Source organism: Lacerta agilis, chromosome 9 (genome assembly GCF_009819535.1).
Source record: "Lacerta agilis isolate rLacAgi1 chromosome 9, rLacAgi1.pri, whole genome shotgun sequence".
Classification (NCBI taxonomy): domain Eukaryota; kingdom Metazoa; phylum Chordata; class Lepidosauria; order Squamata; family Lacertidae; genus Lacerta; species Lacerta agilis.
This window is the reverse complement of record NC_046320.1, coordinates 21,649,613-21,674,573: the sequence shown is the minus strand read 5'-3', so window position 1 is coordinate 21,674,573 and position 24,961 is coordinate 21,649,613. Positions and strand designations below refer to the sequence as shown.

The window sequence follows — 24,961 nt, the reverse complement described above, 5'->3', positions numbered from 1 at the left end:
ACCATGCACCTACAGCTAGCTGTGTAGCTGCCTTGTTGTGCCTGGAATCTTTTATTCCACGTCTTAGTATGTTGTTCTCAAAGTACAGTGGTTACAGATGCTTCAGGTAACAGGCGCTTCAGGTTACAGACTCCGCTAACCCAGAAATAGTACCTTGGGTTAAGAACTTTGCTTCAGGATGAGAACAGAAATTGTGTGGTGGCAGTGGGAGGCCCCATTAGCTAAAGTGGTACCTCAGGTTAAGAACAGTTTCAGGTTAAGAACGGACCTCCAGAACGAATTAAGTTCTTAACCCGAGGTACCACTGTACTGCCATATGTTCTTCTCTTGAAGCCAGGACCCTGCTAAGGCCCTACAGGATACAAGTCCCGATTAAAGTCGGTGAACTAGTAATTCCCACTGACTACTAACCTTCCGTCTGATCCTATGCATGTTTATTCACAAGTTAATTGGGACTTTCCTCAAGAAAGTGTGCAAGGTTTTGCAGTAGAATGACCCAATACTATGCGTCTTTACTCAGAAATAAGTCAACTTACTCCAAGGAAAGTGTTCTTAGGATTGCAGCTAACAGCCTAATCTTACCTATGTTTAGTAAAAAGTAAGTTCTACTGAGTTGGATGGTGCTTGCTTCCAGTAAGTAAGTACAGGTAATCTATATACAGGAGAGGATCATGTGTTGGTGAAAGCAAGCAAAGAACTCCAGAAACTCTGAATCTAGATTTCCCCAAGGAATGACTGAGTTTGCCAGGCAGATGGGAGTTCAAAACTTCTGCTGCTTCTTTTCAATAAACAGAATTTCTTCAGCACTGTAAGGATCTGACATGCTCTTCCCAAATTATCCCTTTTCAGTTCCAGCTTTAATCCGAGATCTGGTGGATAGTCATCACGACTCTGCGGGGCAAACAGTGAAATGCTTGGCAGAAGGGACACCACTCCCTGATGTGGAATGGCTGGTTTGCAAGGACATTAAAAAGTAAGGAAAGTTGATTCTGACCATCTTAGAATATCATCAGTGTAATTATAAATGGATAACATGATTATAGATCAATAAGCTTATAAATTCTTTATAATACATAGGGACTTGCATTTTTGGAGATGTGTGGAAAGAGAGAGAGAGAGAGAGAGAGAGAGAGAGAGAGAGAGAGAGAGAGAGAGAGATTGCAAGAGGTTAGGGGGTCGAGAGCTTGGTTGGTTGTGCCCAGTTGACATTTCTAAGGCAATGTGTCTTTATACAAGGGGTTGCCAATATTTTGGACTTCATTTCACCACATCCCTGATAATTGGTCATGCTGGCAAGGGCTGATGTGAGCTTGAGTCTGAAACAACACACTGATGTATGTATATAAAGTTATTTGCTCATTGAGCAATTCTCAATAAAAGGGAAGTGTTTGGCAATCCCTATTTATATCTATACTTCTCTTCAGGTGCAGTAATGACACCTCGTGGACCCTCCTGACGAACAATATCTCTGATATCACCATGAAGACTCACCTTGATCAGAAAAACATGGTAGAAAGCCAGGTGACCTTTCAGAAGGTGGAAGAAACACTGGCTGTTCGATGTATGGCGAGGAATGACCTTGGCACTGTGGCACGGGAACTGAAGCTTGTGGCTCCCAGTGAGTAAACGGCTGGCACAGCTGCTATTGCCTCCATCTCCTTAAAAGGGACCCAAGGAGTCATGAAACAATTTAATGCTGTGTGGATGTGATCTCAAACCTTTTAACATGGTGGTGCCCTCAGGGCAGCACTTTAGGCCAGAAGCCCAGGGCTCCACTCTGCAATGAGCAGGAAGGTCCTCAAATGCAGTGAGACCAGATTCACACATTTTAAAGTACATGAATGGATACACATTGCCATCTAAGGACCACATGATAGGACGATTAAGTCCAGAGTGTAAAATTGCCTAGCTGCACCACTGTTTTAACAACCAGATAGTATTGAAAACCACAGTCATGCATGGTTTACTGCATCTTTTGCATTTACCATCCTGGTGCCTCCAATCTATATTCTGATGGCTTGGGCAAGATATGCAATATTGTTTGTCTGGTGTGAAGCTGTTTAGAATATTTTCCATGTTGCCATACACGAGATCACAGAAACCACTCCAAATAATTCCTCTTAGTTATTCGCATTTTTGCACTCGAGGGCCTCCAAGTGACTGGCACGGTAAAAATAAAATAAAAAGGGCATTAAAATCAGGTAAAAGCAGCAATGAACAAAAAAATCTAAAATACTCATATGACAATATATTTAAAAGGAAGAAGTCGTACCCATTTAAGGAACATGCCTATTCAGTATATATAAGTATAATGGTATGTATATTAATATCCTGAGTGGGGCTAACCTGTATTTGCTTAAATAATTCTTAGAATATTGAAAACAGGAGTTGACGGAGAGTTGTGTGGAATATTGAGCCTTCTCTTCTCCGTCACACTTATGGCCCCCTCCAACTTAACTATAGCTGAACCCACAAAGAAAGGGTGTGTGAGAGGAATTTACAGAGGAAATAGTGGTATCATATGGATCTTTAATCTCAAGGAAGACAGGAAACAGCAACAAGTAATTAAAAGATGGATGCATACAAATCAAAAGGAGGGGGCATAATTCAGCTAGGGTTAAGGGGTTTTAATTTCCTTTGATTTCAGTGGGAAAGACTTAAGGCATGCACAAAACTGTGATTTATCAGAAGTCCATTGAGTTGAAAGGGATTTACTTTGAGATAACTGTGTATAAGGAAATCCCATTGAACACAGCTGGGCTTACTTTTGAGTAAGCATGCGTAGGGTTGCACTTCACTGCTCATGCTTAACTCTCTCACTAGGGTTAGGACCAAACTACACACTAAGTTAATTTCACATGGTTTGCCCTTGGCAGCAAGATTTTTCTTTCTTGGAAAAGGGTTTAGGAGGCCTGCTTAAGACTCTAGTGTGGGGGATCTTCTTGGGGGCATACAATTGTTAGTTATTGAAATCATTATAGCTTTAATGCTGGGGAAAGGCAGCTATGGGGTTTTCTGCCTGTTATGCCAAAATAACTAGGCCAGGCTTGGATACTATACACCTTGAATGAGGAAGAAGCACAATTTACTGTACTGTCCCAGGCCAGCCTGGGATCATGGCCACCATGACTGCTTTTGAAAGTGAGCTCCTGCTGGCGAGAGGAAAAAACCCTGAACCACACATTTCCTTTCTCCTACAGCTTTACGATCTGAATTGACGGTGGCTGCTGCGGTCCTAGTGTTGCTCGTAATTGTAATAATTTCGCTGATTGTCCTGGTGATCATATGGAAGCAGGTAATGTAGAAACACACTTCTTTAAAACTGTCTCCATTCACGTGTTCGGTAGGGGTGAGTCTAACATGCTGCGTTCCATTCCTTGTGCGCTGCAGAAACCAAGATATGAAATAAGATGGAGAGTCATCGAGTCCATCAGCCCGGATGGACATGAATACATTTATGTGGACCCTATGCAGCTGCCATATGACTCACGATGGGAATTTCCACGAGATGGATTAGTACTAGGTAAGGCCCTCTTGCTGCTACAGAGATAGCAGCATTCATTTCATGTAGCATGCTAGTATTTGAGCCATTGAGAAAGGAAATGCTTTGTCTGTGCGGCTAATAGCAAGCTCCTTCTCTACATGCAAATCTTTAATGTAGCCAAAATCGCACCATCCACATGCAAGAGGGAGCCAACAGCAGGCTTGGGAGAGCCCCAAGTTTTTCAGAAGTGCGGGAAGAAAACCCAGATTTGTGGGGGAACAAAAAAATAAATAAAAATGGCCCAGTGCAAAACTAAGCATGTTCAGTGGCCACAGAATGCTGCTGACAGCTGAAGCGAGAATGGAATGGCATATTCTGCAAAAGGGCACAGCTGGCTGGAACCCTGAACAGGAGCAGTCCACACTGCAGTGGACATTTTGGATTCTGCGATCTTGCATGCTGTCAGGCCATGTCTAGACCCCAAAAAGTGATGGGGGGGCCTAGAGTGTGGCACAGGCAATGCAACTTGCCCAGAAGTGTGTCCCTGAAGACATGGGTCCCAGTTTCCGATCCGCAAAAGTTAGACAGTATGACGTGATCATTTACTGGAAAGCCACAACCAAATAATTTGTTTCAACCCTTTAACTTTGTTTCAACCTCTGATTTGCTTACAATGTGTTGTGTATGCAGGCATTGTGGGCCGAAGCCAGTCTGTATGCAAGCAATACAGGCCTAGGCGTTCAGGTCTCCTGGAGTTTAGGAGCTTCATCTGCATAACAAAAGACAGAGAAGATTCTAAACCCCTCCAATGACATGGTTAGTAGTTGGCAGGCAGCCAATCCCTGCTGAGATAGGGCCAGTGTTGTGATTCGCTAATTGCAGCATTAAGGCGATCTATCACAGGTGGTGTGTGTGTTTTGCCTGGGCTGGCTTAAGGTATATATACCGGGCCAAGAACCCTGTTCATCATTCCTTCTCCTGATGTTCCAATAAATCCTTTCTGAGCTGAATCTTGGTCTTGGGTCATGCCCAAACCACTGAGGGTGGAGGAACGCTTGTAGTTAATTATGAGCTTTTGCATATGAAGGAGGTTGGTTTAATCCTAGCCAGGCATCACCAGAGGCCAACCCTGGAGATGGCTTTCAGTGCAAGGAGTTCAGCCATGGGACATGTAAAATAGTACCTCTCATCATGTGCAAAGGGCTTTCCCTTCCAAAAGATAAACTATGGCCTGCAGAGACAAGCTGTGGATGGAATCATCTGATTCCAGACATTCATGCTGTAAACACCTGGTAAACAAGTCTTTTATCCAAATGAATGCGCACGAGTGCAAACAGGAGACCTACTAATAAATCCCTGACATCCAGGAAGTTCTCCCACCTACACCACATATACGGGGCAGAGGTGTGGGCAGAGCAGGAAGTTTTTCTCATGTTGAATATACAGTCACGACACTGAGTAGAGTGGGCACTGGATGATGACTATATCGAGCCACGCCAGCAAATGTTTATGAGAGGCTGCATCCTGCCATGTGGTCCACAGATCTCAAGTCACAAAAGGCCTTTGGGGGTTTGGTGGAAGCTCAACATGTTGGCGTGGGTTTGACATGTCATAGGAAGCTTTCTTCATCCTGGCTATATCGCAAGAAGCCAGATCAAAGTTTTGTTGAACTGTGAGAACTTCCCAGTGGGATTTTCAGAAATGGACCTGACCACGCTTGCACTTTAATGGGGGGAAATGTTAGGTCACGCTTCTCTCCGAATCATCTCTGAATTTTCACACAGGTTCTAAGAGTTGCATTAAAATCTCTGAATTGTGACACAGATTTGAAGAGCCTTGAGTATACATGCACACTGGACAGTTTTAATAACTCCCATAATCTCATCTGGCTGTACAAGTGTGGGACTAGTGTTGAGACTGATTAAAGTTCTCATGGAACACAGAAAGCCAGAAGGGGAAATAGGTTGCAGGTGGTATATTAATTGGGAAGGACCACAACTTTTGCTAAGTGAGAAAGCCCCAATCTGTCAGTCTGAAAAAGCTTCCCACCTATTTTCAGAGGTTTCTCTGTAACCACGAGGTGCAGAAGCTTGCCCTTTTAAATGAAAGTGGAGGTGTTGAGGACCCTGTAGAAACTGCTAGGACAGATCTTTCTTGCAAATACAAAGTATTACGAAATCAGTTTAAACCTCCATGTTTTCAGCAAGACTGAATTGTCAGCTAACTCTGGAAGTTGTAGCTGTTCAGAGTGCTACCATGTCTTTGTTATAGACTAGAAGTCAAAAATTAAAGAATCCAAGAACTCTGGCCAGGCAGGAGATCAATTTTAAGTCTTCAAACAGTTTTATTAATATAGAAGCAAATTCCAGTCGAAATAAATTCCAGGACAAGGCCCTGTTTCACTACTTATTTCGCACTTATTCAGATATAGATTGTTAGACTAATCTCCTCATTGAGGGATCCCTGATCTGCTTCATTTCTTGGGGCATATTTTGAAAACCACTGCTCTTAAGACTCAAATGCACCCCAGTTTAAGCAAAGCATTTAATGCAATATTGCTGGCATGAGATAAACCAAACTGCATTTGATTAACCAAAACTGTTTGCTTACAAATGATTTACTCTAGAACAATGCTATTCATGTCAATGGAGTTGTCTTGGAATCATGATGTTGTAAGGCTGCAGAAGAAATGGGTTCAGTCTAAGAAATGGGTGTCAGAACTCTGATACATGCTCAGATTTCTCTTGTGAGTAGGTATCTCCTGTTCATTCAGCTGGAGGAACTGGCTCATCATGTGTTAATGGGTTTTTAGAAATCAAACGGACGAAGGAAGACATGCCTTTCACTCTCAAATGCATGCCAGCAGCAGGATCTCAAGAATTCTAGAAGCTGTGAAATAAGATATGATAGGTTGCCTCTCAGTAATGAGCAGTTCTCTGTTGTTTACAGGACGAATCCTTGGTTCTGGAGCTTTTGGGAAAGTAGTTGAAGGAACTGCTTATGGATTAAGCCGGTCACAGCCTGTGATGAAGGTGGCTGTGAAAATGTTGAAGCGTAAGTGTTTCTTCAGGTTGTAAGTACAGTGGTACCTCGACTTACGAATTTAATCCATTCCGAATGCACATTCGTAGGTCAAAAAATTCGTAAGTCGAAAAAAGCGATTTCCCTATAGGAATGCATTGGAAACGAAAAATTCGGAAAAATTCGTAAGTCGCGTAAACCACATCTAAAATTCGTAAGTCGAGTAAACCCCATCTAAAACCGCCAACGGATGTCCTTCGGATGTCAAAAAATTCGTAGGAGTGCGGGCACTTTTTTCATTTGTAAGTCGAAAAATTCGTATGTCGAGTAATTCGTAAGTCGAGGTACCACTATACTCTAATACATCTCTCGGCTCATCTCAAATCATGGCTGAATTAGAAACTTAAAAGCAAAATTAACAGGCATGGATACTTTTGATTCCATCGAGTTGTGTCTGCTTTTACACCTTGATTACCACTGTGCCCATATAGCTGCTCAATCTGTGGAGGTGGCACTGTGAGAAATTATATTTTAGTGTGGTGGCACTTTGGAGCTCCCCTCCTAATGACATTTCATTGTACACTTTGGGGCACCTGCTTAAAACATTTTTGTTTAGGGAAGCCTACCCAAACATGTTCGTACTGATGTGCTTTAATATTTTAAACACTTATAATTGTTTTTTAACTGTTTTATTGATAATTTTAATACTTCTTGTAAACGACTTGGACGTTTTACTACAATCAAGTGTTGTGTAAACCTGGTTAAGGCCCGGTTCTGGCACAGAAACTGTTTTGGTCAGCCTGCAAGCATCACATGAGGCCCTCCATGAGATGTCTGGAGGGTGGCAACATAAGAACGGGCCTTTTCTGCAGTGGCTCCCCAGTTGCAGAATTCTCTCCTCAGGGAGGCTCACCTGGTGCCTTCGTTACATATCTTTAGGCACCAGGTGATAACATTTCTCAGAAACCAGGCCTTGGGCTGATTAAACATTCCATGACCAAAGAACCAGTTGCCCTCCATCTGTTGTTGGATTCCAACTCCCACCAGGAATTATGGGATGTGCAGCAGAATCTGGAGGGCCGCTTGTTCCCTTGCCCTGACATATTCTGCAAGACTTAGCATGATAATGTTATTCATTGCTTCAAAGCAATGCTTCAATTCTGAGCATATTTGCTTGGAATGGAAGTAGAATCAATTGGTTTTCAACAGAACTAACCCCAAAGTGAATGGGTAGAATTCAAAGCATCCCCTGATGCATTTGTAAGAAAGTCATGCATGCTACTGGAGTGGGTGTCGCTGTCTTGAAACTCCCGTAACAAGTGATCAGAAGCTACCCTTCACTGCGGGGGGTGTACTCAGTCAAGACTACAAAGCACACTTCTGTCTTCATGCATGACTTACTTATACACACATGAGCAGCGCCTTTAGAACTTGTCCACGGTGCTTAGAATCATCAGAAGCTGTGGTCCTCAGAGACCTTAATGCTAGAAGTTGCCAGTAATAAAGCCAATGGGTCTACTTCAAAGGTATGCTTTTATAGGATCAGAATAGAAGCTACTATCCACGGTGGCTATATGCCGCCCTGAAGATCCAGCAGTAAGTCTCCGAATATCAGATTCTGGAGCTCAAGGGCAGGAGAGTACAGAGGTTTCCCAAAGGCATGTGGTTGACTAGGTGAAACTAGGCTTTATTTCACCTGGTCAAAGACCCGGTTTGGCATCCCCCTCACACACTTTGCGTGTACACACACACACACACAGGATGGGAACCTCAATGGCATCCCCCTGGAGGCTTCACCTGCGGCAAAAAAACCTGGCTAGCCCCTTTCCCTGTAGCTACAGCACTGTGAGAAACAGGACCATGGTCTAGATAGGCCTTCAGTTTGATCCAACAGGGCTCTTCTCGTGTTCTTAAGACTTTTACTTAGTTGACATTTCTTTAAGTTAATAGTAAATAACATGTTTCACCACCTGTGCCCACTTCTTGTGCAAGTGAATCCTATAAACAAATGGAAGCGTTTGTTGTGGGCTGCTGCTGCGCACTCTGGCTAAGGTAGAGGCAGGAGCTTTGACAGAAATGAAAAAAAATAAATTAGCGTTCAGTGTGATTTTGAGTTCTGTGCTGTTCCTCTCAACCCCAAAACATTTTAACGGAACCCTGAGTTTGCAATGTAATAGGTTTGACACGGGTAGTAGCAGAACAATCTGTAACTAAAAAAATGTGAAGCTGGCGTAAACGGTGCCAAGTAAACCAAACCAGACTGATCTCAAGCAAGTTCAAATTGGTTTATCTTGAAACATAAGCTGATTCAGAAATTGACCCAGTTTGATGAATTAAAAATGAATCTTCATCATACAAATGCACCCTTGTTTGTCTGTTATACAATACATGCCTTCTAGTTGAGAAACCAATCCTTTTAGACAGCAATGCTATACTCACTTACCTGAGAGTAAGTCTCATTGAACTGAGTACAAGATCCTTAGGTTCTACTGTCGATGTATAATTATTTTACTTCCCAGCAGCATTTACCCCTGATAATACTTGTTCCTCACAAAAACTCAATCATAAGACCATAATTAACGGCATGTTAATTATGTATAATCTTATCACTTTATTATCATCTGTATCTTATCTGTTCAATACAAATTCTAATTAGCTGCTCTATTCAATTTTCCAACAGCCACTGCGAGATCCAGCGAAAAGCAGGCTCTTATGTCTGAATTAAAGATAATGACCCATCTTGGACCCCACTTGAACATAGTGAACTTGTTAGGAGCTTGTACAAAGTCAGGTAGGTTTGGTTAAGAGTCTCCTCACACCATTGAAATAAGGAACTGAGCGGCTCCTTGATGTTCTGTTTGCTTGATCTCACTGACCTAGTATTCAGACAGGGAGGCAGACTCCATAATTTGCCAGGTCAAAAGGTAGCTACTAGACTAGATGGCTGCTGAGAGTCATTCCACCATAATTGATCTATAATTATTTGCCCACATCGTATAAACATCTGCCTGCTGTAGCCATCACAGCATCTAGGTTATCAGGCCTACACAATCTGTGACCCACCAAGCCAAACACAGAACGTTTAGCCCTTGATGGAAGCCCACCTGGGCCTTTAAAACAGCAGGGTTCTTGTGCATATGGCGGGTCACAATTCACAGCTGATAGGCCACGAATTGCAAAGGCCTTATTCAGGTTGTCAACCCTTCAGGACAGGGTTTTCAATGCAGGAAAGCTCAGACCATAGCTGGGAATTAATTAAAATGCATTTCTTGGCTCCAGGGTTTGGAAGGTCCTCAGGCAAGGACCCCCCAGCTGCCTGCTTTAATCTCAAAAGGTGGGGCATGCATACCAGGAATTCTCTCAGGCCATCTCTGAGACAGTGGGAGAGTGAGTGTCTTTCTGATTTTAGACTGGACCTCACCATTCTGTGGAGATGACTCTGGCAAGAGGCTAAGCGTTTTGATTAATTTTTTTGCCCTTTTTACCTCCATCAGGTCCAATTTATATCATAACGGAATATTGCTTTTATGGAGACCTGGTGAACTACCTGCATAAAACAGGGACAACTATCTGAATCGACATCCTGAAAAGCCCAAGAAGGACTTAGACATCTTTGGGATGAACTCAGCTGATGAAAGTACTAGGAGGTAGGGTTTATTTTTCAGGTCTGGAAATTGTTGTTTCTTTGGGTAAGTTGTATAGAATTGGGAAGTAGGGCACAATAGGTCATGTACCTTTTGTAATGGCAAGAAAGTTGAATCTGATGTGAAATGGGGGGGTTGCCAAATATTAATGGGGGCAGTAAAATTGTCCAGCAGTTTTTCTAAGAATTCCTTCCCCCTGGAAAATGTTGGTTTGTTTAATGTTGAATGAAACACTATTGTGGGTTTATGTTGGAGGATGAAATGGGCTGAGGAGAACTGGAAGGTGTAGACATCGAAACCACTTAGTATTCAACTAAGTTTTACTCATAATAGATCTATTGAAATTAACTAATATGGCAAAATTAGGTCTATTAATTTCAGTAGGTCTGCTCTGAGTAAATACCAATTTCCCGACAACAGTATTAAAGTAGATTCACCTTTGCACCCAGAATTCATGGGTGGCAAAATTTGCCTTTCTCACTAAATATGCTCCAGAAGAAAGACTGAAATTTTCCAACAATTCAGGGGGAACTTAGTTGAATACTACTGGAAAAGTTTATAAATTTGATAGGAAATTTCTTTTCTGAGAAATTCCAGGTCATCTTTAATTTTGAGGGAAAGGATCGTATTATAACTACAGTTGCACCTTGGAAGTCGAACGGAATCCATTCTGGAAGTCCATTCGACTTTCAAACCAAAGCACGGCTTCTGATTGGCTGCAGGAAGCTGCTGCAGCCAATCGGAAGCTGCGGAAGCCCCGTCGGACATTCGGCTTCCAAAAGAATGTTTGAAAACTGGAACACTCACTTCCGGGTTTTGATCATCCAGGAGCCGATTTGTTCAGGAGCCAAGGCATTTGAGATCCAAGGTACGACTGTATATGTACTCTGTTTTGTGAGTTGAGATGAGTGTGGCACAAATCCCCACTGTAAACTTATTTCTCTGTATCGCTGTTGCGCTTTCATTCCAGCTATGTAATCCTATCCTTTGAAAACAATGGTGAATATATGGATATGAAACAAGCAGAGACAATGCAGTATGTGCCAATGCTAGAAAGGAAAGACAGATCGAAATATTCCGACATCCAAAGGTCGTTGTATGATAGGCCTGCTTCGTATAAGAAAAATATGTGTCAGGTAAGTTAAGGTGCATTTCTAATATAAGGCTAATATTCTGCCTTAATCCCAAGTAGTATTGGAAGGCTTCCCACGTGAAACACCACTTATTTTTATCTGCTTTTTAAGTGAGATGCTGAGCTGAGCTTGGTTATTTAATGGTTTCCTGCTGCTAGTTTTTACATTGTTTCCCTCTTCACTGTTTTTTTAATGGGAGTGTGGAGCTAGTCCATGCCATATTTTAGGCTGCTGGTTTAGTTCTATTGTAATGAGGTGTTTCTGTTTTATGCTTTTACTATGTATGCGAGCTCCCATGGGGAAGCTTTGCCCTGAAAGACAGCACAGAGGGGCAAGGGGAGGAAATAAATAAATAAATAATAATCCTCTCAAAGTAGAATGCCCTTGTAACGTTTCTGTGACAACTGCATTTAGCCAGTACTGCTATTTTATTGATTCCTCTTGCATAAAATTGTAGCTCACGCTTATCCTGTTGCGAAAGGCGTCTTTATTCAGACTTTGGTTTGGTTCCTCAAAACTGAAAACTCTGACACGGAAAAAAATCATTAGATTATTATTTCCATTATTCTAAATAAGCAGAGTCCAAAAGTAAACTGAGTTGTTGTGGGTAGTGATGGAGGAGAGATTTGGTTTGGTTCACGTTGAAAGGTGGATTTTTGTACCCAGTATAAAATTACAAGTTCACAAGATAGATAACACTGGGGGGAAATTGTTAAGATACACCCGTGTAAAAACTAAAAAAATTAAAAAAACTTACAAACATTACATGATTGTTATTGTACTTTAACAATATTTGGAAATCATTTTTATAAACACTGCATTAGGTTAAGTTTAGCATAAGTACAATAACAATCACAGCCAACCTTCCAGATTCACACTTCTCTGAATTTTGCAGTGGAATTCTCCCACCAAGTAATGCACACAATGCATACTGGGGTAAAATGTGCATATAATGCATATATTACTGAAAATAACATAAACAATGCATTATGTTAAGGAGAATAGCTGTGCAAAAATATGTATATTGGGCACGATTTCTTTAAAAAATGTGTATATTGGGAGAAATTTGCACTAAAGTTGATGGGTTTTCATGAGGCCCTTTGAAAAATAAAATCACAAACTGATGTGGAATTGGAAAAACGAGAAATTGCAATTGATATATTTGCCTGGCCCTAGTTGTGAGGCCCTTGGTACTCACACCCAGCAATGCAACTCTCCCTGCCAAATATACTTGAAAACCTGAAAGAAGATAGGTTTTACAAGGAGAAGAAAACTTGAACTATGGGTTTCTGCAAGCGGAATCAATGAATGGGCCTATATCTAAGTTGCGGGAGTGGATGACAGGGCAGCGCAGCAGGGCTTACCTGACCTCCAGTTGGTTAAGTTGCTATTGCTTCCATAAGAGGTAGGCAGTTGGTTCTCTGTACCTGTGTCCAAAAACATTGGTGAAGATCCATAAATAAAAATGCTGCAGGAATTCAGAGATCCTCTGAAAGTAGACATTCCTTTCGCCTTGCCACCACCACGCAGCACCATAATGACCATTCTTGCATATGGGAAGGAAGTTGGTCAGCGGAATGGTACCAAATTATTATTATACCTAGTGAGAGCCAGTGTCATACGTGGCACTTGTAGTAACTTTGCTACCTTTCTGGATTCAGCAGAATTTTGAGCCATTTGGCTGGGCTATTTGTTAGGGATTCATTTCCAGCAGCCTCACTGCCCTCATATAGAACACTCCCAAATGATTTGTAGAGTATTAAATTGAGGGTTAGGAAAGGCCCATATGGCTAACTCATCCCTTTTACTGTCCTTTGACTAAGAAATCTGATCTGCGGCATTCAAAACAGGTTGGGTCACCCCTGGCTTGTGGTCTCAGAACCTGATTCTTTTCCAGACCCAGGCTTAAGAGGCTAGTCAACTCTAGTATTTGACTGAGCCAACAGGGTAATTGAATAGCTAGGTTTTAGACAGTTTGCTGCCATCATTTCCCAGGACAAAAATAAGGATAACTGCCCATAGAATCACTGGTCCTTGGATGGCATTGAATGGTCCCCATCAAATAGTTAACCAAGGAACATGAGAATTCTGTGGGGCTAGAAGAGACAAAAATGGATGTATATATGAAAAAAGTTGACAAGACTATGCCATCTCTAAATCATTGCTTTGGGTATAAACCACAACTGGAATAAAGTACAAAAACAAGCTGTATAATATGTAGGTGGCACTTTTTTAATCCTACAATTTCTTGGAAAAAGTCTATAATCAGTGGAGAAAGGACGCTATATTTGGTATTTGTACTTTTTTATGGCAGTGTCTATCGCTGATTGATGTAAATGTACAAGTGAGCCACTTGTTTTGAAGAAATGTTTTGGAAGGAGATATTGTAGCGCTGGTACCAGGGAAAGCAAGAAGAATGCCGTTGGCTATGTGTAGGAAGACAGCAGCAGTGCTAGAAAATACAGTATCTGTTTATTCTCTGATGTCAGGGTGGTCAGTATGATGCCCTCCAGATGTTGTTGGACTTCAGCTCCTATGATCCTTGACCACTGGCTGATGGAAACTGCAGTTCAGCAACATCTGGATGGCACCACAATGGCTGCCCTTGCTCTGTGTTGTTTAAAAACTAACTTTTCCTCAATTCAAGTGAGTTCCTTGTGAACAGATATGTTCTGGAAAGATGATAGACTGAAACAGATCTGTTCAATGTATGCTTTCAATGCACCTTCATGTTTCAGGTGGTTTTTTCTTTTCATCTTCCCTTCTCAGAACTAGATGTGAAGAACCTCCTCTCTGATGGCCATTCAGAAGGCCTCACTTTGTTGGACCTGCTCAGCTTTACTTACCAAGTTGCACGGGGAATGGAATTCTTAGCTTCTAAAAATGTGAGTGTCTAAAAGGAAACTGGGAAGGGATTGCCTAGTTTTAAACGATGTTTGTTTTGTTTGGGGAACTTTAAAATGTGTTTTATAAAAGAGCAGCCTACAAGGTTTTAGGGTTTAGAGTTTTAGGGTTGCAGTACTGAACGAATCTATCCCAGGATCCCAATTAATCTTTTTTGTTACACATCCTTTCTAAAGTTCCTTCCAACATGAAATATTACATGTTCGTATTCTATGCCTACATTCTACTCATGTAATTTATGCACCCCACAGTGTGTTCATCGTGATTTGGCAGCTCGGAATGTCCTTCTGGCTCAAGGAAAAATTGTGAAGATCTGTGACTTTGGTCTGGCTAGAGACATCATGCATGATTCAAACTATGTATCTAAAGGCAGTGTATGTACCTTTACATTTATTACCGTAGACTACATCATTAGAAAACATAAACTAATGCAAGCAGTGCTTTGGGATCTTGTGGTGTGTGTGTGTGTGTGTGTGTGTGTGTGTAAAATGAAATTAACTGACTTTCAGATAACAAACACCCATCCGTTCTCTCCAACCAACCTATTCATGCCAAACACAACCAGCATCAAAGCACCCTTTACACATTATGGAAAAGTTTGGTTTTGCTGCACAGAATTCCCTACCTTCTCTGCAGGCAAATTATAGTAATGTATGGTGTGTCTTGTCAGAGCTGCAATTAGAATGGGCAAGATTTGCACAGGACTCCACATTTTATTAGCGTAAGAAGCATATAGATTGATGATTATCTCTCTCCCCACCCCCACTTACTTGTCCAGCTCATACAAGCTTTCTCAAAACAATTGGAGCATTTTTCAGTATTTGCAAAATTATTTATCAAACCAGTTATTCCTGGATTAGTTTCTACTCAGAGTCAACAAAAACATTTGGGAGTCATTCAGCGGAAGTCAATAGGTTGCATTGCCACTGGCCTCCATAATGACAAAATGCCACGCAAGGCTCCTAATCACACTATTTTAAATAATTTACTGGAAATTATTTGAATAAATACCACAATATGGAAAATTGTATCACCTTTTCAGACAATACTATTGATATGTGGTACTGTAAGCCATTTTAAAGTCTCAGTGGTGTTTGGGTGGCGAGGGACAATGTAGGATGCATTTTAATATCTCCATGGATTTGTAAAATGTTGTTACGTATCCCAAGCTTTTGAGATATGCTAAAAAATTAAAATATACGTGGTGAACATCTCTTTTATGATTGTTTTGTAACCACTCTTATTGATTTTTCGTATTCTTGCAGACCTTCCTTCCAGTGAAATGGATGCACCTGAAAGCATTTTTGACAACCTGTAACATAGCATTAAGTGATGTCTGGTCTTATGGCATTCTGCTGTGGGAAATATTTTCTCTTGGTAGGCATCCTCATTACTTTGGAACATAAAGAATGGAACTTCAGTGAATAACTGGAGACCTGCCAGTTGTGTTGTGTAGGCATGTGGCTAGAGGCTAGTCGAACCCCTTCAAAATCTTTAAATCCAATGAGAAGACTGATTAAAAGATAAATGTAAAAAAGCATGTCATATCCCTAATGAGGCAGAAAGGAACACCATGTTCTCCTGACTAGATGATACCATGCATATCCTGATTCTTATCCAAACTACAAATGATATAATCCCCCACTAGACAATGCTTCTTCTAAGAGAAGTTTAAGGGCAGTTCTTGGCTTAAACCAAATTTCACCACAGGAAAAGAATATATTTGGTGCCCCCATTTGTTCAGTATTGGTTTTTTAAATTACATTTGTACCCCCCATTTTATAACTTGCATGCATGGTTTGCAAACACGATTTATCCCTGTTTTTTAAGGTGATCCTGGAACGTAACCCCCATGTAGGTTGCAGGCTTTCTGTGCTTAATTCTTACATCTCACTCAGTAACTGACTGACTGGCTGCCTCACCCTTATGTACATCTAAAAGCTTGACTGAGAATATTCTAGAAGGTTTGAGGAACATGCAGTTCTCATAAAATCTGGAAAGGTTCTATATGGTCCTAAACATTCGAAAAACGTATCCATGCCTAGAATTTATTTTACTTCAACAAACATTACAATGACATCTATTTCCCCTTGACTTTCAGGTGGCACTCCATATCCTGGCATGATGGTTGATTCTATGTTCTATAATAAAATTAAAAGTGGCTACCGAATGGCAAAACCGGACCATGCTACTAGTGAAGTGTATGTATTCTTTTCATCTCATTCTTCTACAACACCTCAGGGAAATTATGCACAGAGCACTTGGACTGATCTAGAAGTGCCCTCACAGCATTCAATCCAAACATATCTGAACCTCTCCAGGTTAAACTTGGGAAGCAGGGAGGCACAGCCCTGCAAGTTTGCAGCAGAACCTGGCTGTGTATGATGCTGATTAATTTTCCTCCTACAATGCATTCTTTCCCAAGTGATGGGTCTCAGCCAGATGGGGATCTAGCTTGTGAGCAGGGTGGTCAGATGCTAGGCTTCCATGAAAGGGAATCAAGACAAACTCAAGCACATCCAAATTCAGGTTCTGGTAAGGCAACAACTAGCAGGACAAGATTTAGGCAATGCCAAACAGAGGTCAGGTTCCATTAAGGCAGGAGTGGGGAACATGTGGCTCTGCAGAGGCTGCCCTGACCGTTGACCATACTGGCTGGGTCTGACGGTGTCTAACTACATCTGGAGGGTCCCAGAGATCTGGTTTCTGGTGAAGCAATATCCAAACTCTTCTGGTGAGGGAAGACCAGGGACATAGGAGGAGGCTCAAACATGGCTTCAGTCGCAAGCAAATACAGACTGAGGTTTAAATATTTGAGTATCTAGCTCCAGTGGGTTTGAAGGGCTTAGCCAGCTTCGGAAGCTGTCGATTCTGGTGACACTGGGGAGGCAATGGGTTCTGCCAAGGGCTGGAGTAATCGGAGCTCACAGATGGCAACACAGCCTCCTCAGGCTGGAGGGTGTTGAAGGCATGGCTCTGGCTTGGATATTCCTTGGCAATGGGGACATGAGGCAAGTCTATTTCCCACTCCAATACTTCTTCTGAATCTCCAGCATTGGACACCAAGACCCACAACGTCACTCAAAAAACACTTTAAAAAAAAGTTTCCTTTCTTAAAAAATGGTGACAAACACGCAGATAAATGCATGGCTGGTCTATGTGGCACTTTTAAGAGTAAAAAAAGATAGACAGCCCGTCTGAAGCATGGGGAACGGAGTAAGACTGATGGCTGAGCCAATCTCCAGTTCATCAGTTTGCACATTTGTCACTGCACCTGCAAAGCTAGGCTTCCTCTACAGCTCTCTTCCCCCGCATTATGTCTGTCTTTATACTGCCATCAATTTGCTTAAACGCCACAAATCATTAAGCTATTCCCTCCCGCCTCAATACTGTTCACAGGTATGACATCATGGTGAAATGCTGGAACAGTGAACCCGAGAAAAGACCTTCTTTTTACCACTTGAGCGAAATAGTTGAGAACCTGTTGCCTGGAGAATACAAGAAGGTTTGTCCTTTTGGAAACTGGGTTGCTTCTAGGATTTCAGAAGAAGACATTGCTTGGTTGTGCCATTGACTCTTGGCTCTTAAGTGGGGTAAATAAAATGCTGTTTCATGATGACACTGCAGAGAATGGTGAAAATGTGGAGATAGAAAAACCCCACCATAAGACCCTACTTATCTTAAGATCCTGACCTATCTCAAGCAGCAGATTTTGAAGGTAGCATAAGAGGGAGACAAATTGTCAGTCCTATTCCCCCTCTTTTGAGTTTGGGCCTGTAGCTTTCTCTGTCCTGCGCCTGATGTCATGTGATGTCAGGACAGGTGTGTGGGTTTGGGCCTAACCATGCCAGAGGGCAAATGGAGAAGCCTAGTGGTTTAATTAGGCTCACGAAGGTCAGAAGTCCCACCCCACTGCCTTAAAAGACACTTCTGACCCTATGTGACACAAAACACTACTCATGTGCAAAAAAATTCATTGAAAGGAAATCTTACTAGGTTTTATAGAGAAGATCTATAAAGATCCTATTTTGGGGAAGTGTGGATGGAGAGCCTTAAACAAATCCAACCAATTTTGTTATATATATATTCAGAGCTATGAGAGAATTCACTTGGACTTCTTGAAGAGTGACCATCCCGCTGTCACACGCATGAGAGCGGACTGTGACAACACCTACATTGGAGTCACTTACAAGAATGAAGACAAACTGAAGGACAGGGAGAGTGGATTTGATGAACAAAGACTCAGCGCCGACAGTGGCTATATAATCCCCCTGCCAGATATTGACCCTGTTTCAGAAGACGAGCTCAGCAAAAGGAACAGGCACAGGTACACCTGATTAAAGTTCACTGTGACCTAAATCCCGACTTCATTAACCACTAGGCCTAGATTGACCAGTCTTTCTGTGCCATTGTTAATTTTATGTCTGTCACTGTTTTCACATTGACCCGCAACTTAAAAGAATGTCTACAACAACGTAAATATTTAAATAATGGTTCCCACAAAGGATGACAGAGCAGTGTAGTCAGCATCACGTTTGTAACCCCAAATACCAGTTGGGGCAGAGGATGGAGGGGAGCTATGCAATGCCACTGATTGCAGTGGGGCTGGCTTGTGACCTGTACCTCTCTGCTCCCCTGAGTGCCCGATTTGGGTCTTCTGGTCCTATCAATGGTGGAATCCTTCTGACTGTGTTTCCACCTGCTCACAAGATTGGCACAAGTGGAACAGGGAGCTCTGTGCCAGAGGATTATTGCTGGTACCACTCTGCTGATGGAACTGTTTCGGCTGGTAAGATCTCTACCCCACCTACATAATCCCCCACCCAGCACAGCAGACTAGGAGTCTGGATTGAAGCCTTGATGTATTTTTTCTTCAAAGGATGCATTTCTAAATGTACTTTTAATAATAAAACGTCAACATTTTTGTTGAAACAAAATAGGAAATTCTTTCCAGTAGCACCTTAGAGACCAACTGAGTTTGTTCTTGGTATGAGCTTTCGTGTGCATGCACACTTCTTCAGTTGGTCTCTAAGGTGCTACTGGAAAGAATTTCCTATTTTGTTTCGACTATGGCAGACCAACACGGCTACCCACCTGTAACTGGAACATTTTTGTTGACATTTTGGTAGCCTTGGTTGAACCAAAAACTCTGCAAAATTCAGAGAAGTGTGAACTCTGCAAAATTCAGAGAAGTGAACTCTGAAGGGTAATCACATTGAAAACCTGAGAAATGCAGATCAGGTCACTATTGCAAAGAAGAAGCCCCTCAAATATCCCTGTTGCCTACTCAAGGCAGCATATCCAGAATGTTGATTTAAAACGTGTTAAGTAATTTGTCCTTGATTAGTGATTTCATATAGGCAGCTTTTTACCATTATAATTTATCATTATGTGCACAGAACTAGTGGCTGAGCTGATCTTCAGTATTGTCCAGCGAGTGGTGGAGTCCAGATAGTATTTACTACTCTCATGCTTCCTCAGATTTATGATTTGGGGTTCTATGTGTTCTATGCATCCCTTGTTTCCTGAGATTTGTCATCAGGTGTAGACCTGTGCTAGAACTCCCTTTAGTCCCACACATGGTAATGGTGAAGCTCAGCAAGGCTGACCAGGGCCCTGCATGAATTTAATGTGCTACCTGGGATATGCTCCCAGAATCCTCTGCAATGAGCAGTGGTTTGGTGACAAATGCACAGGGATTCTTCAGCAAGCAAGCTGATGTGGAGAAGTTTCCCCAAAGGTAGAGAGCTTGAAAACTGCAGCATTAAAGCATTTCATGTAAGGTGAGTCTCTTTGGGGAACTTTTCTTTTGGACTCCAAAATTATGTGGCACGTGCCTTCTGATGAATTCCTAAGGAGGACTTCTGTTGCCCCAAGACAATTGAAGAATGTGTCCTTCACAGTGTTTTTAAGTTCCTAAATGTTTTCCCCTGTGGTCTTCTTACACAGTTCCCAGACTTCCGAAGAAAGTGCCATCGAAACTGGCTCCAGCAGCTCCACATTCGTAAAGCGAGAGGATGAGACCATTGAGGATATTGACATGATCGATGACATTGGAATGGATTCCTCAGAACTGGTTGAGGACAGTTTCCTGTAATTCCCGAAGGAAGTAGTGGACATCTTTTGAGGGGTGCGAGACAAGAAGAAAGAAAGAAAGAAAGAAAGAAAGAAGAAGAAAAAGGAAAGAAAGAAAGAAAGAAAGAAAAAGAAAGAAAGAAAGAAAAGAAAAGAAAGAAAGAAAAAGAAAAGAAAAAAAAAAAAAAGAAAGAGAAAGAAAGAAAGAAGAAAGAAAGAAAGAAAATCTCAACACATAACTCATGGATTTTTGACTCCCTAAGGAAAACCACTTTAACATAGATGGTCGAGACCTGCAATCCCAAGTGTCCCAACAAGGGACGTAAAGATCTCACCCGGAATTGTGAAACAAGAAGACATTTAGAAACCAGCTTTTAAGCACTTCCATAGCATCTCAGTACCATCTGCTATTCTGATAGGTGAGTGGATAAAGGAAAAGGCCATGGACAGTCCATTTGTGTTTCAAGGGCATTCACAACTCAGATGAATAACATTTCCACTATGGTGAAACATCACCCATGTAATTATGTAAATACCTTACCAGGATGTTTTGTGGCATATGTGGAATAGGCATTTTTTTTAGAAGACCACTCAAGACTTCTGTGTATTTTCTTCCTTCAGTCTCATCATAAGCTGCTGTTGAACTATCATGAGTGAAGTACATGCAAAAAAGAGAAAGAAAACCACTTTTGAAACTCAAACTAATTGGTACTAGGAAACCTTTTTACCTTTTTGCAGCTAATACAAATAAAACGGAATTACAATAATTTCTAACCTTATACGATAGCTTAGTAAATCAAGTGAGACTCTTCATAACCATAGAAGAATAATTGTTTACCTACTGCTGTTTCAGTATCACTAAGTATAGTTTATAACTACTCCTTGTCCTTCCTAAAAAACACAGTACTGAAAAAAAACACTAATGAACTAAAGCATTTTAGCATTTATACATTTACAAGAAACAACTTTTCTATTTGATTGTTAATGGCTTTGGTAAATTAAAACTAGTTTAGGAAGTAGGGAAAGCTAATGTATTCTACGGCATCCACCCTTAGCGGAGTAGCTATCCTAATACAATGAATTTATGTGCTGGTGAATCCTCCTTTGATTCAGTGGAACTCTTCAGAAATTGAAGTTTATTTTTAAACCTTCGTTTGCAACCAGGTTTCTCAAGTTATTGCACAAAATATGTGTGGCTAATCAATCAATAGTAAGGCTGCTTGGAGCGGTCGAGAAATAGAGCACACGGGAAGTTTGTTTTGGGTTTGCGACAAATGGATTGGATGCACCAAATGCTCTTTCTGAAAACGCTTCTTTCCGAGCCTGAGATTTCCAATTAAGTATGTAGCCACTTTGGAAAGAAAGAAAGTTCTACTTCTGGTATAACAAAATGGAACCGGATCCTCTTGCCCTTGTCAAGTTTTTAGCTATAACATTGGACGTTAACAAGTAAAGAGTCTTTTTCCCATCCACACCAATGGGCACTGAATTGGGAGTAAAGCAATTGATTCTAAACAATGTTGCATTTTTGAAGGAAATACATTTAAAATATAGGATTGGCTGTGACCTCTGTGGTGTGTATATTCAAGTGGCACATCTGTCTCTGTAATGTGTAAAATAGCCCCAAGCAGTTGCTGATCCTTCTTTTAGTCATTCTCACACAATAGTTTGAGACCAGTCCTTCCTTCATCTGAATATAATGTGTCTGATAGCGTTTCTGTGATGATTTACAATGTATTCCTGGATAAGCCTCATTCAGTTCTATGGGACTTTTTTGCAGCTAAGTGGGCACAGAGTTGCAGCCCTAGGCTGTGATTTTGTCACAATCTATGGAAATCATGAACTGGAATCAGTCTACAGGGAGCATGAAAGTATGGTGCACAAAAAGAAATCCCGTGTTTTTCATAAATCCAGAGCTTGAGTTTCATTAAAGAGAAATGTCACAGGGTAAACGTGCGAAAGAGCTGTGCCATTAGCTCAAAAATCCCTGTTCCTTAATCCTAGACATGTACGTGGCAGGCAACAGTTGCTCACGGGTGAGGAAAAAGAAACTTGACATATTATTGGCATATTATGTGTAGTTTTAATAAAACATACTAAGACTCAGACCTGGGTGGAATCTACACACATATAAAAAACAGTTCTGAAAATGCTTTTTTAAAAGCGTTTTTAAAAATACAATGAATTTTCCATAAGGCTCACCATCCCCATCTAGTGTCACATTGTATATTACACTTAAAACACACTTAAAACATTTTATTTGCAGCTGTATAGCTGAGTCCCTGGTATTGAAACCAGATGGTAGAGCATTAATTGATCTGGCATTTCCTTCATGCAAATGTAGCCCAATGTGGAGGCTTGCTGGATTTCCTATGATGTCACTAAGAGCAGCATAGGGTAGCAATTGGCCAGTGGTGAGCAACCATTTTGAGGAATACAACTTTCTCTGTGCCAAACTCGCGGGCTTACCTATGATTACAGCTATGGCTCCATACTTTACTGATGTTATAGTTAAAGGACAAACAGATGAAGGCAGCTTGTGCTAGAGACAGTGCTGTGTTGGAACTAAGCTCCACAGCAGTTGATGAGCACCTGGCAGGATTAAAATGCAGTGTAAATCAATGCTTTGAGCCAGACTCAGAACTACACAGCCATCTCTTTTGATGCTAAAAACTAACTACAACTTAAACATGAAGCATCAAGGATGCTTCAGTGGAACGAGTGAAAAAGACCTCAGTTTGATCTCCCAAAATAAGCGGAACCATATCCCATTAAAATTAATGGGACTTAAATGTGCATAATTATTTGAGGTTCGAATGCCAAAGCGTGATGGGCCCAGTATAAATCTGTGCAAATACTTGGATGAGTAAGTCCAAGCCTTGAGATATTCTTCTCTGCTAGATCCAACTTATTACAAATGTGCCGGTGCAATGGATGGAAATTGCAAACACCTTACTTGCGTGTGTGTTTTGCATTACTGCACATGGATCAGGTCTTCTCATGTTTTGCAGGCTTTCCTGTTTCACTGGCCACTAAAGAATAAGCTACAATAATTCGTACCTTGGTTTTTCTTTTTCTTATTGTAGTTTTATTATGTATCTCACCAAACAAACTCATCCTATCCCATATCTTGTTCAGGTGAACACAGATCCATTGCAACACATGCCCATACTGCATGTCATAGATGGGGATCCAATTTAATTTCCTGTCTACGTTGCAACGTGGATGAGCACATTTATTGCCTCCTACTCTCATGTTAGTTATGCCCAACATGTTTTTGGCAATGTAACTATAGCTGGATTGGGACCAAGTTCTAGTTGTGGACCAAACTATGCAGTATATATTTTTTTAGATTTATAATCCTATGAAAAGTTCCGACACTGCAATGGACTGCACATCAGAAAACTTTACGAAGGCAACACATTAATGCAAGAGCTACCTGTTAGACTAAGGCTTGCAATCTTATTCACTTACCCAAGAGTAAGCCCTATTGAATTCAATGGGACTTACTTCTGAGTAGACATATGAGATTGCAATGTTAGTCTTTCAATACTATACTAGCCTGGGGAAAAACCCTGGATTTGTTACTGTCTTGATGATTTGTTTTAGGAGAAGCTTCCTCAACCTCGGCCCTCCAGATGTTTTGAGACTACAATTCCCATCATCCCTGACCACTGGTCCTGCTAGCTAGGGATCATGGGAGTTGTAGGCCAAAAACATCTGGAGGGCCGGGGTTGAGGAAGCCTGTTTTAGGCTTCTATTGTGACATTTCTCTGTGGCTCAGTTCTGAGAAGCTTTCAGAAAAAGAAATACCCAGCTTTTGTCTGTTCTGTATTTGTATCATGACAATCGAACCTTGCCTGTGAAACACAACTTTCTCATTTTGAATGGCCCTGTTCCTTACAAGTGGTCTGCAAATGTACAAACAGTCCTATGATATAATGAGGGACATGAGATAAGGTGATGTTATACATCATATGTATATATGTATTTTTATATCGACTTTGAGAGTACTGCCAAAACATTTATGACAAGCTGTATCACTGCCTTTGTTTATAATTTTTTGTTTTTTGTTTGTTTTTTACTGTGATATACTCCACAGGCACGCTAACTGTTGCACTTTTAAATGTCCGAAATTTATATTTTAGAATGATAAAGAAAAGCGCGGAAGAGTTTCCATAAAGGTGGTATTGTGAAGTGTTTGAGAAGAACCATTTGGAATGAGTGACCATAGGTACAAAATGTAATACAAGTGCCCCTGTTCTTATTTTTGTCTTTAAAAAAAAACACCATGTAAATTAAGATCTTTATATTTCAATAAATGATATATAATTTAAAGATACCTAAGAGGGTTTTTACTCTTGGCTCAGAGCAGGGCCTTTCCTTTCAAGCAGGTCTCTCCCATGCATGTCTCAGTTCAGTTTGTCTCTTTTAAACAAATGGTAACTGGCAGCATCACTGTTTGATCCTACATGTCTACTCGGGAGTAACTCCTATATTTGAGCTCAGTGAGATTTACTCCTAGTTAAGTGTGTCCAGGATTGCAGCTTCAGAGTACAATCCTAAACCTTCATGCCTATTTTTTGGGGGGGGGGAGTTTGGATACTGCATAGATTTCTGTCTTGCTGATTTTGCTGGTGGAAATAGGGGGTCCAATGTGTCAGAGGCCCTGAACCGAGGTAGGAGGTAAGATGCTGGGA

At 41.2% G+C, this 24,961-nt stretch overlaps 1 protein-coding gene across 1 annotated transcript in view; it reads left to right on the top strand.

The window, feature by feature from the left end:
* Positions 1 to 20,346, top strand: part of PDGFRA (platelet derived growth factor receptor alpha) — a 52,147-nt gene extending 31,801 nt beyond the window's left edge. Inside the window, 16 exon segments of the mRNA XM_033159933.1 lie at positions 850 to 973; positions 1,425 to 1,618; positions 3,201 to 3,295; positions 3,391 to 3,523; positions 6,434 to 6,538; positions 9,186 to 9,296; positions 10,000 to 10,056; positions 10,059 to 10,152; positions 11,120 to 11,295; positions 14,058 to 14,167; positions 14,438 to 14,560; positions 15,452 to 15,563; positions 16,288 to 16,387; positions 17,586 to 17,691; positions 18,278 to 18,513; positions 20,136 to 20,346. Coding sequence (XP_033015824.1) covers positions 850 to 973; positions 1,425 to 1,618; positions 3,201 to 3,295; positions 3,391 to 3,523; positions 6,434 to 6,538; positions 9,186 to 9,296; positions 10,000 to 10,056; positions 10,059 to 10,152; positions 11,120 to 11,295; positions 14,058 to 14,167; positions 14,438 to 14,560; positions 15,452 to 15,563; positions 16,288 to 16,387; positions 17,586 to 17,691; positions 18,278 to 18,513; positions 20,136 to 20,283 — 2,024 coding nt within the window. The 3' untranslated portion in view covers positions 20,284 to 20,346.
* Positions 20,347 to 24,961: the final 4,615 nt, after the last annotated feature.